Genomic DNA, 18,023 nt, shown 5'->3' on the forward strand with positions numbered 1-18,023 from the left:
GCGATTGTATTTGTTAACGCTTCCTGTCAAGTAAACAATATGTTGATCAAGTGTATATGTTACGGGCAAAGTGGAAAATTCAGACAATGTATACAATGCCCGGTCACTGTATACATTGTCCGAATTTTCCACTTTGCCCGTAACATATACATTTACAAATAATCTTATTTATCTTGTGTAGGTAATTTTATTACAAAATAACATTTTACTAAGCTTATATATTACTAAATTTTATCTTTAAAAGATTTAGTTATTACTAATTTACTAATTATTATAATATGGCAAAATTTTAATTAAACTTAGCTTCTACTTAAACAAAGTTACAACAAAGTGTTTTCTTTTTGGTGGAATACCAGCTATTTACTAATAATATAAACTTTCTAATTTATTACATATTATATTTATTTGTAGTTAATAGATAATATATTAAAAATTACAAATAAAGATAATTAAATACAATGTACAATTATTATGATCATAACTTAAAATAATATATAATACACAAACACTATATTTATACACACACACAAACACACATATATATATATATATATGTGTATGTGTGTGTGTGTAATTGTTATATTTTAAAAACATATAGTGCAAAAAAAAAAAAAAGATTAAGGAAATACACTATTTTATGTTATAAAATTAGAATATTTCTACAATGTAAATTAATCAAACTAATCTAGATAAGTTAATTTAAATTTAATCGATTATAAATAAAATTAAAAACAAACTTTATTTGTCCAGTATTAATAATCTGATAAATATTAAATGACCTTACTTAGGATTCTAAAAAATGTAATTACATACATACATTGTAAAAACTTTTCAGTTCCTTAAGGTTAGTTTATTTATCTATTCTTCTTTAAGAATAAAAGCACCATCAATAAAACTAATATTTAATGCATTTGCACCTACACATTTATCAAGTTCCATAAGCCTTCGGAATTCAGGCGATGCCAATAACTCTTCATCTGTCTTCACGTTCAATAAATCTGGTTCACGCATTGGAACCCTTACAACAATACGTTTTTTCTGGACATTTTTTTTGTGTTTTCCATAGTCTTTAATCTTATGAACAACTGTTGGTTCAGTTGGAGTGTCAACAAGATTGGGCTTCAACGATTCAAGGTCCATAAAATCCATATTATGATGAGTGTCGATAGTGAGGAGTTCTAATGCTAAAAAAAAAAGCTTAATTTTAATAAATTAATCATACCAAATACATAAGAATAAAATAATAGAATACGGAAAGACATCAAAAGTAATACGGTATTCTGCACTATAATAGCTGTCTTCCTGAGATTCTTGGGAAAGCCAAAAATAATTTCAGTAAATTACTTGGTTGTTTGCACATACATTATATTTTTAAAAACATCAACGTATTTATAAAGTTAAGTATAATTATGTGATATTTTTTATTTACACGGAAACCGATTAAAATACAAGTTCAAAAACAGTATACAAATAAATTATTTTGTCATTCGATAGTTTCGAATATATTCTGATTTCTATAATGTGGAGAATGTAAGTTTTATTCCAAGTACAGATTTACATTTTTATTCCGGGTCGGAACAAACTCATAACGAAGTCGCGTAATGGAAACCTACCACCGATACTGGCTGTTATGAGGTGTATTCGTATATTAGTATTATTATATTCGTGTATTAGTAAGGTGTACCTTACTAAGTTTTCATCGGCATACCATGTGGACAGCACGTACGTTCCTTCTGATTTCGAAAAATAATTAATCGTAATGTATAGAATCATAATAAACTAAGTTGGTTTTTCACTTGATAGCTTATATGCTGTATTTGTGAGTAATCTTTATCAATAATTATGAATGGAAACCTACAAGGGTCCAGTAGCGTATCCGACTGTAGGCTATGGTGGAGAGAAACTTTTTTTAACATAGCCTAAAAACAAGTAGGTATATCCAGATGACCCAATTAATATTATTGAATATAAAGCAATTAAGTATTATGTAAGCACATTTTTTACCACTCCTTTCCCATGTCAGCATAAGTTGGAAAATAACTACCCTCTTTTTACCTTACGTCAATCTTTTTCATAGACTCCCACTAAATTATTTTATTCTTATTAAAAAAATGTATTTCTTCAATTATCAAAATAAAAATAATAAGAAGAATATTAAGTAGTTTTCCGATGCTGTCGATAATTCATCGACTTTTGCTTTTTTCATGCGTTTAGCTCGAATTTCGATAGATATGCACCGACATTAGATTTGAGATTTAGCACCTCTCCTACCATATCAAGTACTGTCAGATTTCTCGAACTCCTTCCCTGGTTTCTGACATAATATTTGAATAATCTCACACAAAATAAAAATGTATTAATAATATTAATTATATATGTAGATAATACGAGTTAGCACAGGGTCGTAATCAGATCAAACCCACTCCCCCAAACCTTATTTTTTCTTCAAATGCTTGTTATTTTTTATTTATGTCACACTAGAAAAATATATAAATGTGAGCACATGTATGAAGTTCATCTTTGCTATAAAAGGGTATACGGACACCTTTGAGATAGAGAAGAGCGCCATCCTGAATACGTGGACAATTGATTCATCAACAAGACCAAAAACAGTTCTTTATTATTAAAGAAAAACTATCAAACATTTTAAACTGTTAAAAAGAGTACTAAGCATGATTTGAAAACTACGATTTCAATACCCTTCTAAAGACTAGGGTTCGTTATTTCAAGGTCTAAAGAACACATGAATATACACTTATACAATTTAAGAATCCAAAACTATGAACTAAGAATATGCACAGAAAAAAAAGTCAATTTTTAAATAATAAAAAATACCTCATCATATTGTTAAGTTAGATATTCACTATTTTATTTGATTTTATGCATTTCATAACACTCAAGTAAATTATTTTTTTTTAATCAATTACTTTTTCAACTTACTCTGAAAAATGATTTCCCTCTATGTATTAATATTATCATCACCCATGCTTATCAAAATATTTATATCCAAATCGTAGGAGTGAAATTAATTTTCTTATATTCGACCATACGTTTTGGGGTTATAATTTTAAACTAAGTTTATATATTATCAGAAATATCCAAGAATTATTTAAATTTTACTAGATCATTAAGGTAAAGAAAATTAAATTTAAATAGTTAATTTCAACTCATTATATTATTTATTCATTTTATTAAATAATATGTGTAGTTAAATATTAAATTAAGCTATGTGAATAAAATATTGATGTACAATGAAATACTGTAATAAAATTACAATCACTGTATAATTTGTCGATAAATGGGGCAAATTTAGTACCGTTGATTAAGGTACAACAGATTTATGCTTGCCACTAGGGCCCCTTGCCCCTTACAGTTTATACAATAGTTTGTAGCTATAAACACATTTGAAAACTTTTTTTTTTAATGATAACTTTCAAATAATGGTGTACTATATTACGATAGTAGTAAAATATATTATATTTTAATTTAGCAATATAAATTATTAAATACATTTTTATTAATTTGATATTGTAATGAGGCACAATACTTTTAGCTTAATCATTAATTATTATGAAAATTTATATAATTTAAAATCTAACCAAAAAGTTTAATATGTAAATATGTCTTTCATAAATATCATAATTTTTGGCATATGTGATGATATCATGTATTTAATACTCAAAATTAAGGGGCGTTTAAAAGCAAAATAACTAGTCAAGTATGGACTTAAATATTTAATAATAATTTGAAAAAAGTATGTTCAATATTTTTTCTTTAAATAATTAATTCTAAAAATGGGTTTGTAAGGTTCCTAATATTTTTGACACTCCCGAAAAATAACCTAAAATATTCCACTGAAAATAACTTCAGAAAAACATGAATTTATATTCTTGCTTAAAGGTAGATAGGGAAAGATAAATAAATTGATTGAATTGAAGTAGAATCACTTAAACCAACTTACGAATTGAACACACAAAAAGAAGAAAATTTCAAAAAAATATATATTTTTCTTTAACTTAATAATCTTCATAATACAATCTATACAATTTTATAATATCACAAAATTATAATTTCTTTAATGAACCAAAAAAGTAAACAAAGTTTTATTTTAAAATAAGCATAATTTATTTCAAATGTTGAATAGTATTAAAACTAATAAATTAAAAAAAAAAAAAATTATGAATTATTTTCAACTTTTTCTTAAAAAGAAAAAAACAATAATATCTAATGATAATAATAGTAAACAATTTTTAATGACGCATTAGAAAATATATTTCTTTAAATTTAAGCTATAATTTAATTTTTTGCAATAGTTTTAAAATATAAGAATATAACTTGTTTATTCCTATCACTATAGATTAATACTAATATAATTAATAATAGTTATAAATATACCTATATTCCTCTATATATTTAAATATATTTATCTATAATTAGATCTACAATTATTTATCCATTTAAATAAAATCATTATGTAACATAAATAAAAAATAATTATGAATAAATTTAAACACTGACTTTCAATAATAAATATTTAAGATACAAGATATAACATGTCATACTGCAACAGAATTTACCATAAAACACAAACCCATCTACCAAATATAATAAAACCTTTCTAGAGTAAATTCTATTAGGATATAAATGTACACTTTATTTCAAACATCATATACCTTTAAATAGTATGTATTAATTATGTTCTTAATTCCCATGAGTACCTGTTTAAAGATTGCACATAAATAATAGAACCAACCATATTTTAATATATATATATTCATTATTAATATTTTGTACACAATCTATATATTCACTAATTTATGAAATGGTCATAACCATTGATACTTCTTAATATATCATAATATTTAGATTCTATATTATAATAATATTTATATAAATTTATATAAAAAAAAATATAAAAAAACAAATTAAGAGACGTAAATATTTATAAATATACATTTTCATATTCTGCTATACTTCTATCAAACCACTTAATTTATCTAAGGCTTTAATTTGTTCTACTCATATTAAAAAACTAAAACATTTCAAAATAAAATTTAATAATAAAAAACACATCGGTGTGTGGCAGTGATAGATGATGAAGAAAAAAATGTGCATCTTATTTCAAGAACATACCATTTACATTCATGTGTATATTTTTTATCAAGTCCTCATATAGAAATAAAAAATAATACACATGGAGTTACAAATACATGAACGTATCCAAAAACTTGACGAATCTGGTTGTGAAAGATCGTTCAGTTTCTGAATTGATTTTACTCGATGGCATTTCACCAACCAAATTATCACCTGAACATACATCTTGTTCAAATGTTCAAGGAGTTTCCTTCAAAAACTCAGGCAAATTACTCTCATTGCTAGTTGGCAGCTTCACTGCAGGAGAAAATTATTTTAATAATAAAGTAATGCAAAAATTAAAAATATTAATCATAATTAAATAATTTTAAATTTTAGTAAATTTAACTGTCATTTATAAAGAAAAAAAATGGTGGTAATTTTTAATAAATAATAAATCTAAAAATATTTTAAATTAATGTAGATCAAAAACTTGTTAATACAATTATAATTATTACAAAGGTAAATCTAAAGCTGTTATATGAAATATATTACAAACAAAAAAATTAATTAAATTAATGCAGTAGAATATTATTTAAGGCTTTTCTTTTAATAAAAATAATAAAATCCTGTATGGTTAATTATATGAAATAAAAAAACCCTGATAATTTTTGACCAAAAATAATAAAATCTTAACTAAATTAGTGGTGATGTATTAAATAAAAAAATAAAACCGAAATAACAGTGCAGGAACATACATTATTAACTCTGAATACATTCTCAATAATAATAAACACTTTTTCAAAGGATAGTTATTTTGATAGTATTAAATGTTGTATAGTAAAAGTTAAAAAATTCTTTGAATATACTGGAAAAATCACTAATTTGTACAATATAGGAAAATCAATGTTCAAAACAATGATAGATATTAATATAAATAACGGGTTTTAAATTCATATAAAAAATTAAACATATTAAAAAAAATGCTATGTCATATTCAAGATAAAAATAAGTTATTTTATGTATATAACAAGATTAGAAGATGAACGATTGTAAAATTTAAATATTAATTTAGGGGATGCCCGTTTCTACCAAAAGTAGACCTTTCCCTTTTCCACCAAAAGTGTATAATTCCCTTTTTCACCAATATTCGTTTTTCCACCAAATGAGATATTGACCACGTTTTTATTAAAACAATTGTATACTATGCTTAAATTAAAAGCTATAGCATAGAAATAACTTTATTTAACATAAACTATTAATTCGATAAATTTAAAGGCATTATATAATATACACAATATAGGTTGGGAAATGTTAAATTTTATTTAAAAAAATGGTCAGATATAAAAAAATGAAAAAATAATATATTATGATATACAATACCTTAGTTATGTAAATTGTAACTATATATAATTAGTTGATATTTGTTAACTGATCCAATAAAAAATTTAAAGTTGTTTAGTACTAGTGTTTTATTTCCACATTTACTTTTGATAACTTTAGCCATCATAGAATTACAAATTTTAAAATGTACGTTTTATTTTAACACACACGCAGTTGTAATGCACTATTTAAACTGTGCCATTTTTTCACTAGTTCATAAAGTATTTGATTATTGATTATAATGGTTAATGGACATAAAAGTACATGTATAAGTACGATATTGGTTTAACATACAATTAAATACAATAAATGTACAATATACATTGATTATATTGTGTGTATATTTATAAATATTTTACATTAATCCAAAAAACTCATGAAAAGTATAGGTATTTTATCTTAATTGGTGGAAACGGTTATTGGTGGAAAAGGGAAAGGTCTACTTTTGGTGGAAACGTGTTTCGCCCATTAATTTATAGTATCAGGATAATGAAGCATATGATAAGAACCTTTAGAATATTAATATTTAGAATAAGATAGAACTATTTTAAACTTTTATTAATTGCTTGTATAAAAAACTAAGTTTTCAGCAGTTTTTTTAAGATTTAAATATTAATGTCTAACTAAAATAAAAAATAACAACTGCACAGTTATTCATAGATACTCCAAGATACAATAATCGTGATTTTAGTAAACCAATCTTATGGTTAAAAAAAAATAATAACAATAATATTATCTATATATGCTAGGTAACCTACAATAAAGTAATAATTGAAAACACTTATAATATAAAACTAAACATACCTAAATACACAATAGGTATATAATATATTAAGTCAATTTTGTCTAAATTTAATAATTAAACTAACTTTTATTTAATTAATTTTGATAATCGAATAAACTATTAATCACATTGGTATTAAATTAAGTAAAAAATCCAAATTTAGTTATAAAAAATAAATATCAACAAAAATAAATGTATTGTACTACAACACGTGTACAGAAAACAAATTGTAAATTTTTAAAATCTTGATATATTTATATATTTTATACTCTTATTTCATTGAATAATATTTGAATTAAAGTTTGAAAACATCCATTCGTAATATTTCATATCTATGAAATAATTGAACTGTCATTAATGTTTTATTATATTATTATAGACCAGGGAAAAATAACTCAAAATAACTAAAAGGTCAATTAAAAATTTAAAATCTATTAAGCCAGAGTAAAAGAAAAATAATGTTATTAAAATTCACTATTAGTATTTATTTTATATATTTTAATTTTAAAACTGAACCAATAAAATAAAATAAATACATAATAATATATAAAGCTATGTTAGCTATGCTGATATGGATATATTTTACACTTAATAATTGATATTTAATCATTTAGCTGCAGTTCAATACTAGATAAAATATCTATATTTTACGATCAATGTAATAAAATTAAATATCAATAACCACTAAAATGTTATTAAGTAATTTGGAAATGTAGCACGGGCTAGATGCAGCCCCCCATTTATATATTTAATACCATTTCAAGGATACATGAAAACAATTTGAATGAGAATCATAGTATTTTAATATTGGTATTAATTATAAATTAAAGTTCAATTAAAAAATAATAAAAATAATTACGTATTTTATTTATAATATTCTTATTATGCCAACAATTTTTTTTACAGCAGTATAATTTTCTAAAAAATATAAATTTTTTAAATCTATTTCAAACATTTATATTTAACTTAAATATATTAGCAGTAGCAGCAGTAAGATACTTATCTAGATGGTCTTTGATTAGCTAGAGTAGAGATTCTCAAACAATTTTTTCATATACCACATGTGTATATTATCAATCAGTCACATACCACTAATGATTAAAAATAGAACCATACAAACTTTACAGAGTTAAATACATTTATTTTAAATAAAAAAAAACAGTAAAATACCAAAATAAAATTATTATTTATTTATTAATAGAAATTTATTGGTGTTTTTAAATTAGTATATGAGTTAAATATTGAATTTTTAATTTCCGTTCCACCACCCTGTACGAGCTTGATTTTTTCAGTAATGACTAAAAAGAGATAATCCAGTTCTTACTATAAATATATAAATAAATAAATAAATATATATATATATATATATATAATACTAGGTGACATGTCACGTCTTTAAAAAAAAAAAAAAAAGGTTAATGAAAACATATTGAAATGTTTCTAAAAATAACATAAAATCTCATGTTAAAATCAAAATCATTAGATAGTTCGGGTTCCTAGTTCGAGAAAACCCCATGTATAATTGTCTATGCAAAAATCATTCTGAACATACCTAAATGTTTGACCTTGAGATTTGATAATCATAATTGAAAACATATATATATAGTATAGTTGATATTTTACAAGGAAGGTTTAGGTGAACGTTTTATAGATAATTGATAATAAATTTAAAATTAAAATTAAAAAAAAAAAAAAAAACTATTATAGTCAACTTGTGCGAAAATAACATTATGATTTTATTTTTTGATGGGGAATATGTACTGTTATTGCTGTAGTAAATTGAATCTTAAATGTATATATACTATAGTTAAGTGTAATTAGGATTAATCATTTTTGTTTTTATGAGGATTTTGTTGAAAAATATTTGTTTTTTTATTATTAGTCAACAATAAAATAAATTAACGTTAAATAAATTATCAGCAACACATCTACTATAAAAAACCAACTGGGTTAGCTCGTTAATTATTAATGATTGATAGTAATAAAGATTTTACAAAAACATCATCAATTTATAGAGTTGGAAAAGTATTGTTTTTTTTTTTTGTTTTAGATCCCAGTTGAAACAAAAAAAGTTAAATATTTGAAAAAAAAAAAAAATTAAAATAGTCAAATATTTAATTTAAGTTGAATATAAGCATAAATTTATATTAAATTAAATTAAATTATTTGTTAAGTCGAGATTAATATTCGACCAAATCTATAAATTTAATAAGAGACCATAAATTCAATACTATTATTACATAAGAAAATAAATTTAGATATTGACACAGAGATAAAACATAAATAGTAAGTAGATGGCGCCAAAATACAATCAAGAAACTACTTACATTTAGCGCCCCTAGTGGTTTATAAGTCCCCACAAATTACAAATCAAGTGAATATAAATACAATAATGAAACTAATTAAAACATTTTTTTGACTTGGTATATGAATGGCGAATATTAATAATAAAAATTTGCCAAAATAACAATATAAACTATTAATTTAAATACATCAGTAGTTTTTCAACAGATACACTATCTAAGCCAAATTACATAGGTCGAAGAATCTAAATTTCATTAAAATGTGACATTTTCAATTTTTGCACAAAACCACATTTCTATAATAAATTATATTATATCCATAAGATAATCAACAGCAAACTGTTCACACAATACTAATAAACAATTAAATAACTACAGAACTTTATCATTATCATAGTACAGTTAATAATTTAAAAGCCAGAGAGCGCTACATGTCAATGTATGAACTCTGAATAACCTTATCATAAAATAAACATTTCTAATAATTCTAAAGTTGTTTTTAATTTTCAATACTCAGTTTTAAAGAACATATTAAGATTTAAGTCCTATAATAAATATATATCTTTTTAATAAATAATACTAATAAGTTTATATTCATTTTATTTTTGGTAATTTATAGTTTTTGCTTAGTTTGTTTATTTAAAACTAATAAGCATATAAATAATTTTATAAAATTTTAATAGTATATATAAATATATATATATATATATATATACATATATATTTAGTTATAAAATCATATATTTATTTTTTACCTTCTTGAAGACCGTTTTGTGAGAATGAATCCCAAGAATCTTCTTTAATCCAGTCAGGCGAAGGCAATCCATCAAGCAAACACTCGTAACGTCCATTTTCTGTAGGATCAACAACACCTTCCGCACCAATATTTTGTATCTGTGCACCGTCAACATTAGAACACAATTTTTTATTTTCATCATCAATACCCATATAGTTAGATTCTTCATTGTCATTGGACTGTGGTATTTCTACAGGACTTGTAATAAGATCATCAGCTTTAACGTTGTTCTTAACCATTGTTTCATTTTCAGGATTAGTTATATCTTTATCCAAGTATGTATTTTCAATCAGTGATTCACTTGACTGATTATCTCCAATCAGTTTACTTTTATTACTTGAAATATTGTTCATTGATTTTTCCAAATCACTTATTTGATCCAAAGTGTTAACAGTTTTTTTTAATAATAGTTTACTACTTTCAATTTCATTTTCAAAATCATTTGTGTGTCCAGTTTCAGAATCATTAACATGTAGTTGAGACCCCAAGATTGTGCTGGTAATAAATTCTTGATCACATTTGCGACCAATAGAGTCATTCATTTCACCAACAATAGTAGAATTAAAATCAGATTTAGATGGTCGTAAATCTGAGATAATATTTGAACTGTCATCCTCTTCAAAATCAAAAACTCCACCAGAAATATTTTCATTTGATTTGCTCAGAGAAGGTATATCTTCCTCAACATCTTTATCTAAAAAACCACTTGTCTCTTGAGGTATATTTTCAACCACATTATTAACTTCGCTTGTATTCTTACTTTTATCATCTTCAGTTGTACTTTTGTCTAAGTCATTTTCTTTACCACCTTCAATTGTATTCGTATCAAAAGCTTTTTTATCCTCATCTTTTTCTTCATCTTTTTCAACTGTATTAGTATCCAAATTATTTTTATCTCCATCTTTATTTGCATCTTCAGCTTCATCAAAATCCCAATCCTTGAGGAGTTCATCATGTAATTTAATTTTTTTGGTACATGATTTTCTGTTTCTTCCATAATTTCGTTTAGTTGATGTTGGTGATGATAACTGAGTATTGGTATTCAAATTATTACTGCTTGTTGCAGATTGCTTCATAAGTTCAGCCTTAGCTTTATGGTCAGCAATATGTCGTTTTAAAATGTCAAAACGAGTAGTATTGAATGTACATCTATTTTGTTCACCAAAATAACAGAAATATGATTTAGTAGCAGAGGTATTACTTGTAGTAGTAGAAGGTTTAGGTTTAGCTTTTGGTGTTGAAGGTTTTATCTTATTAGGTAAAGGAGCAGATATTTTTGTTGCTGGTAATGATGGTCTACCTCTAACTGTACCCGATTTTCTAGCTTTTGTTTTTCTTGATTTTTCTGTAGTAAAAAGTTCATTTATGTTTATTTTAAGAGGTTTCTCGTCCTCTTTTTCTTCAAATTGTTCAAAAATATTTTCATCTCCACCAATTTCCTTTTCAAAACTTTTTACGTCAGCAACAAAATGTGTCATATTAAAGTACAATTTTTCTTTGTTACTTTTTAATTGTTTTTTATATAACACTGCAAAATAAATATAAATAATATAAAATAGAGTTAATATAATATTAAAAAGTTCAAAAATAAATACTCACAATATCCTTTTTTGAGAAATTCAAGTTTTCTGTTACAGTTATACATAGCAATCTTATTTATGTTAACAACACCTTCACTATAAAAACAAAAATGTCATTAATATCTTATTTTTTTATTGGTATGATAACATGCATTCTTTAATTAAAATTAATACTTACTACATTGACGCTTCACTTAAAAAACCAACTACACAGATTATCTTTTTCTTCTTAATGAATTCTTGATACGATTCAGGAGTTGTTGATTTATCAACTACAATCCCCGGCCACCAAACATGATTTAGTAACAAGACCCAGACCTTATCGCCTAAATTGTAAGGGTTTGTTTGGTCACACATTATCAATGACTATTTCTCCTATAAAAAGATAATAAATTAAGAATTATAGATTTATTTGGAGATCAATATACTTAAATAGGGTAATATGATTGATAAAACAGACATATTTATAACTATTTTAATATATAGGATTATCTTATTTTTAACTTTTATTTTATTTTTATAATTTTATTAGTTTTTTCAAGTTGGAAATGCTAGTGATATTACCAACAAAGAAAAATTATTTTAGGTTAACAATAATCCTTTAATGTATAAATTATCCAATTGTATTGTAGATAACAGATTTTAATATTATTAATTTTATCATAAAAAAAACTTGGTTATATAAATATAAATACATACTTCATACCCAATTTTACCAAAAGTAAATAAAGATTATTTATTTCAATCAAAAATATTTCTGTGAGCAAAAACGCAGAAATTTACCATTTTAAATATTTTATTAAAACTTTTCTATTTTAATACTTATACCACATTATGACAATTAAATACACCAAGTTATAGGACATATAATTGTTTAAAATCGGAGAACTAACTTTGAATAATAGTTGAGCCATTATTAGTACAAGGAATGAATTATTGAGTATATAATTAATTCTAAATGTATGTTAATACCTGATATGTCAATATTTCAATATAACGCAATTGCTACACAAAATTAAAATTAAAAATACAACACACATAAATATTTGCTACAATATGTACGCATCTCTAAAGTTTATCAGATATACTTGAGCATCAGACGTTTTACCAAGGATTAAAGCTGTGAACATTAATTTGATACGCGGCATCTGTACATCCATCACTAGATGGTAAATTTACAACTCGTAATGAGGTGGAAATTAGTGAGGACTGAGAATGTGATGGACAAATACTTACAAACAAAAAAACGAAGTATGTTGATTCAGTCCCGAAATGATTTGATTACTACGTGTACTTAACTAAAAAATGACGTTAAAGCATTTATGAGTACAAACAACATTTATCAGCACGCCTCGACTACCTCACCGTTAATCGGAGGTATTCATAAACGCAGTATGCGATCTATAAGTTGTCGACCAAGATTTAAAACTATACCAATCGGCACTTAAGAATTGGTTAAACTAAAAGTAACACGATTTTAGAATGATGACAAGAACGGCACACAGACGAAGTGGATTAAAACGTAACAACGAACACGGACATAAAAATAAAAAAAAACGCCTATGCGCGATGTGCAAATGGCATTACGGACAACGGGTAAGGCGAATGACAATTAGAATCATGAATGACGCCATTAAACTCTGAAACGCCGCGACGCCACCGCTATAGACAGCGATCGCTTGGTTCAGTGAGTACCACAACATTACGTCCGTGTCAAATTGGTAACCATGTTTTTGTACCTTCAACACGCGCCAACAATTTCAAACGACTTTAAAATAGTAAAACTTTCTTTTTTTTTTATTGTATAACATTTCTGGTGCATGGAAGTGACGACATTCATTGTTCGAAATTGAGTCAATTTGAGTACTAGATTTCATAATTGCATTTTTTTAACTATTTTATTGGATTCTACAGGTAATTAATCTATTAAAAACATTTTTTATTTCTTGATAAAAAAATCATGCAATGAAGGATTAAATGGAAAATTTTTTTATTATTAATTTAAGGTGTTGAGGTCTATTATAAAAGCACAGGTTTATCTCAATTGTATTAGTAGTGTAATGTACATGGGCATTAGTGTTGCTCTCAAGAATTTTATTTATTTTATTTTTCAAGGAGTTTAATCTACAGCTATAGATAATTAATATTTTAATAATATTAATATTAGTTATAAAGTATTTGTAATAATAATATTATCTATAATCATGGTTTAACCAAAATACAATGAGTTATCACAGTCATTCATCATTCAATTATTATCAATTATTTATTTTTTTTTGTGGAACAAATAAATTTATATTGTAATTGTAATAATTCTTTCACAAATTAATGACTACTTAATAATTAATGACCAAGACTGTTCCATATGGTATTGAATTTGATAAGAAGAATTAAATTCTTATAAATTTAAAAGATGTTCTTCCAGAGAACCAAAATACATTCTGGAAGAATGTTATCAGGAAAACTTCATTAGAACTTAATTTCAAAATTGTAATACTCAATTAAAATATATTAAATTGTTTGATTAAAAAAGTCTCTTAGCTAGGTAATTGCCTAATAATTTTTTATTGTATTTAAGTAATTAATTTTTAACTATCTGGTCTATTCTAAGACTGAAATTTTTATTTATTCAAAATGTTTGTTATAAATAAGATGGTCCTTTTTTTTTATATCTACTAATTTGTTTTTATGTGATATAAGTCTATTCAAAAATCTGAAATGATTATTTATTACAAAAGAAATATCAGTTTTTTATTGTATAACTATTAAATAGTGTATATGCGATATAATAGGTCCATTCAAAAGATTGAAATGGTTTTTTTTTTCAAAACATTTATTGTAAACAAGCAGTTACATTTTTTTTATTCTATAATTTTTTAATTGTTTTTATGCGATATAGGTCGATTAAAAAGTTTCAAATTTTGCTGTTTTATAATATTTAAAGATATTATTTTTATTTTTTTTTAATTTGAATATTTAAATTTACTAAAATAAACATACTAAATGCAATTTACATTGTTTTATTTTATTTATTAGTATGATATTTCAATAAGTGGAATGCCCATTTTACACTACACCAGATAATAGTTTTAAATTTTAATTCATATAAATGTGTACTTTTTATAATAAAAAGTTTCTTTATGGAGATACTGCATTTATTAAAGTTTATTTTTCTCTTAATACACAATAATACTAGATACAAATGCAGTATCTCCTTAAATATGAAAAAAAAAACAAAATAATGATCAAAGAACAAAAAATTGAGAATGCCTATGACTAAAGCACGGATTTCTATGTAAAAACATCTTTTTAATGTATGGATGACTTGAGAGTAAGATATGTCAGCAATTCATAGTACAAAGAATCTAAATACAAAGTTTTATTTTGCATATAAAAGATGTTTTTAATTTTGTTTTCGTTTTTATTAATTGATTTTGAAAATATCGTTTTTGTTTCACCTTTTTTTAAAACGTTATTATTTTTTTTAATGTTTCCAAATAACGTTTTTGTTTTTTTTTTTTTTTTTTATTTTTTTTTTTTTTTTTAATGTTTCCAAATAACGTTTTTTATTTTTTTTTTTTTTTTTTTTTATATAAACTATTATTTCTTATACCTAGGGTTGCCACAAATTTATAAGGCGAAATCAGGACAAAATAAACAAATTATTGAGTAATATAGGTACTTTTAATATATTGAGAGAACCAGTGGCGTATACAAGTGGGGGTTGTGGGAGCAGATCCTCCATAGGCGTTTTTTTTAAATGTTATAAAATAATTTTCTTAGTCTGAGGGCGTTAGAAACGTAAAAAAAAAAAAATGATGAAATAAAAAATAATGATTTGTTTGCAAATGATCGCTCCCCTATCCCACATATAAAATTTATGTATACGTCACTGAAGAAGGCTATTAAAGGTCGGTAATATAATATCTAAAAAAATTTTTGTAAAATAAAATATAATATATGTCTAAATTACAAATTATGTTTTTATTATATATTTTTATCAATTACGATTAAAAATGTACTTTGAGATTAACTGGTCGAAATTAAAAATTAAACAATACTGCATTTCCTCTAGACGTCTAAGCCGAGACATAGGGACATCCCGAAAACATTTTTCGGGACACAAAGTCCAAAACCAGAGACAATCCCGGTTTTCCGGGACGTATGGCAACCCTACTTATACCTAACTTTAAGGGCGGATCTAAGATTTTATCATGGGGGGGGATATAAAATATTTTCGTACATAATATGTATAGGTATGATAAGCTTTATTCTACTAAATTTACAAAATAAAATTTAATTTTCTTGATGACTGTGCCATTACTCTATGGTTGTATCCCGGGTCATGATATAAGTACGAGGTGTATATCCGTAATCTGATATAAAGTTAGATACTAATGTTTACTAGTGTAACCTTATTGGTTACGAAATAATGAAAACGAAATAATAAAAAAATAGTTTTTATTTAAATTGTGCATGCAAAAATTGAATTGGTTGCAAAAAAATTTTTTTAACTCTCGGCCCACGGGGGGGGATCTATCCCCCATACCCACCCCCGTAGATCCGCTACTGCCTAACTTATAATAGTTACAATGAATATTCAATATACTGAATATAGGAATGCACTTAAGTTATAATTATTCTTAATATTTAAAATATAAATTTCAAATAAAAATTATAATTTATATTTTATATGAAAATAAGAAAATTTAAAGTTATAAACCCTAACAAACATAGACTTGTTTATCTTTATATATTATTAAAACGTGAGGCGATTTCTTATGACAGTTATATCTAAAGTTCTACAGGACCGATTTTCATGATTTTTTTTCTTAACGAAAGTACTCGGTGTGTAGATGAGTCATCAAAAGAGAAAAATCAAAAAAAAAATAATTATTTAAATAGTTATTAGAATTATAAAGATTGCCGTATTGATAAATTACCATTATCTATTCAACATGAATTAATTGATAGCACAAATCAAGAAAAACGTGATATTATACGCACTATTATGAAGTATGTGAGTCTTGAAAATACAAGAGTTCCTAATGCATATTTTATTGATGGACCTGGTGGTATAGGGAAAACATTCATCTATAAATGCCTCATTAACAATTGCATAAAAATGGGTTACGATGTAATTCCGGTTGCTTGGACTGGAATAGTAGTATGTTATTACCCGGGGGTCGCACAGTACATAGTCGATTTAAATTACCTTTGATTTTGACGGATACTTCAGTTTCATTATTAAAGGTTAATAGCAAAGAGACATCAACTATTCGAAAATCAAAACTTATTATTTGGAACGAAGCTCCTAGGGCAAGTGTGTATGCGTTAATGGTTGTTAATCGATTATTAAAAGATATAATGGAAAACGAAGTTTTCACTGGTGGGAAAGTTATTGTCTTGGGAGGAGATTTTAATAAAGTTTTACTAGTTGTAATTTAAATGTCACCTCCAATCTACTGAATGGCACAAGATTTATTGTACGAAATATATATGATCATTCTTTAGACTTGAAATCTATTACTAGTCAGCGTTTTTTATTGCCTAGAATTGATTTGACCCCGTCAGATTCAACTCTTCCTTTTTCATCTACCAGACGTCAATTTTCGATAAGAATAGCTTTTGCTATGACAATAAACAAAGCGCAGGGTCAAACATTGGATAAAGTAGAATTGTATTTACCCCAACATGTATTTAGTCATGGTCAACTTTATGTTGCCATGTTCAGAGTTAGATCTTATGAAAAGTTAAAAATACAAATAATACCAAACAATTAAAAAGATATAAAGAATATATTTTATAAAGAAATTCTATAATAATAATACACAAATTCGTTGAACTTCATTTGTTTATCAATTTTTTTGTTTTAGGTGAAATATTTTCAGTTTTCCCGTTTATAAATATATTACGTATACCTTCTATAGTATCTATAAATGTAATTAAAGCTCAAGAAATTAAATTATTTTCTATTTTATGTTCTTCCTATACGTTAATTGCATATTATTCTAACGATGTATACATGATACATTCTTTATATTTATTTATTATATACAATTATTCAACTATTTGATTTTTTTACCGTAACACGGCAGTGACGG

The 18,023-nt window shown here is 24.7% G+C and overlaps 1 protein-coding gene across 3 annotated transcripts; it reads right to left on the reverse strand.

Moving 5' to 3' along the window:
* Positions 1-725: 725 nt before the first annotated feature.
* LOC112681924 lies at positions 726-13,563 on the reverse strand. Of its 3 annotated transcripts, XM_025552289.1 has the most exons (6): positions 13,285-13,563; positions 13,156-13,217; positions 12,098-12,294; positions 11,939-12,015; positions 10,299-11,867; positions 726-1,184 (listed from the first exon to the last, which is right to left on the reverse strand). In XM_025552289.1, exons 3-6 carry the CDS (start codon positions 12,274-12,276, stop codon positions 859-861), a joined length of 2,151 nt encoding a protein of 716 aa, XP_025408074.1. In that variant the 5' UTR covers positions 12,277-12,294; positions 13,156-13,217; positions 13,285-13,563; the 3' UTR covers positions 726-858. The 3 variants fall into 3 exon arrangements, with proteins under 3 accessions (XP_025408074.1, XP_025408073.1, XP_025408075.1); XM_025552288.1 differs by having other exon boundaries at positions 13,156-13,563; XM_025552290.1 differs by lacking the exon at positions 726-1,184 and adding an exon at positions 4,939-5,391 and having other exon boundaries at positions 13,156-13,563.
* Between the last annotated feature and the right edge of the window lie 4,460 nt (positions 13,564-18,023).

Source organism: Sipha flava, unplaced genomic scaffold (genome assembly GCF_003268045.1).
Source record: "Sipha flava isolate LNK unplaced genomic scaffold, YSA_version1 199_pilon_pilon, whole genome shotgun sequence".
In the NCBI taxonomy this organism is placed as follows: domain Eukaryota; kingdom Metazoa; phylum Arthropoda; class Insecta; order Hemiptera; family Aphididae; genus Sipha; species Sipha flava.

Bases quoted from the DNA above. Each gene is read 5' to 3' on its own strand.
- LOC112681924 (XM_025552289.1), bottom strand. From the start codon at position 12,276: ATGTGTGACCAAACAAACCCTTACAATTTAGGCGATAAGGTCTGGGTC. The intron at 11,868-11,938 runs GTGAGTATTTAT...TTTATTTTGCAG, and splicing joins ATTTCTCAAAAAAGGATATT to TGTTATATAAAAAACAATTA. The intron at 1,185-10,298 runs GTAAAAAATAAA...TTTTTTTTTTAG, and splicing joins ACAAAACGGTCTTCAAGAAG to CATTAGAACTCCTCACTATC.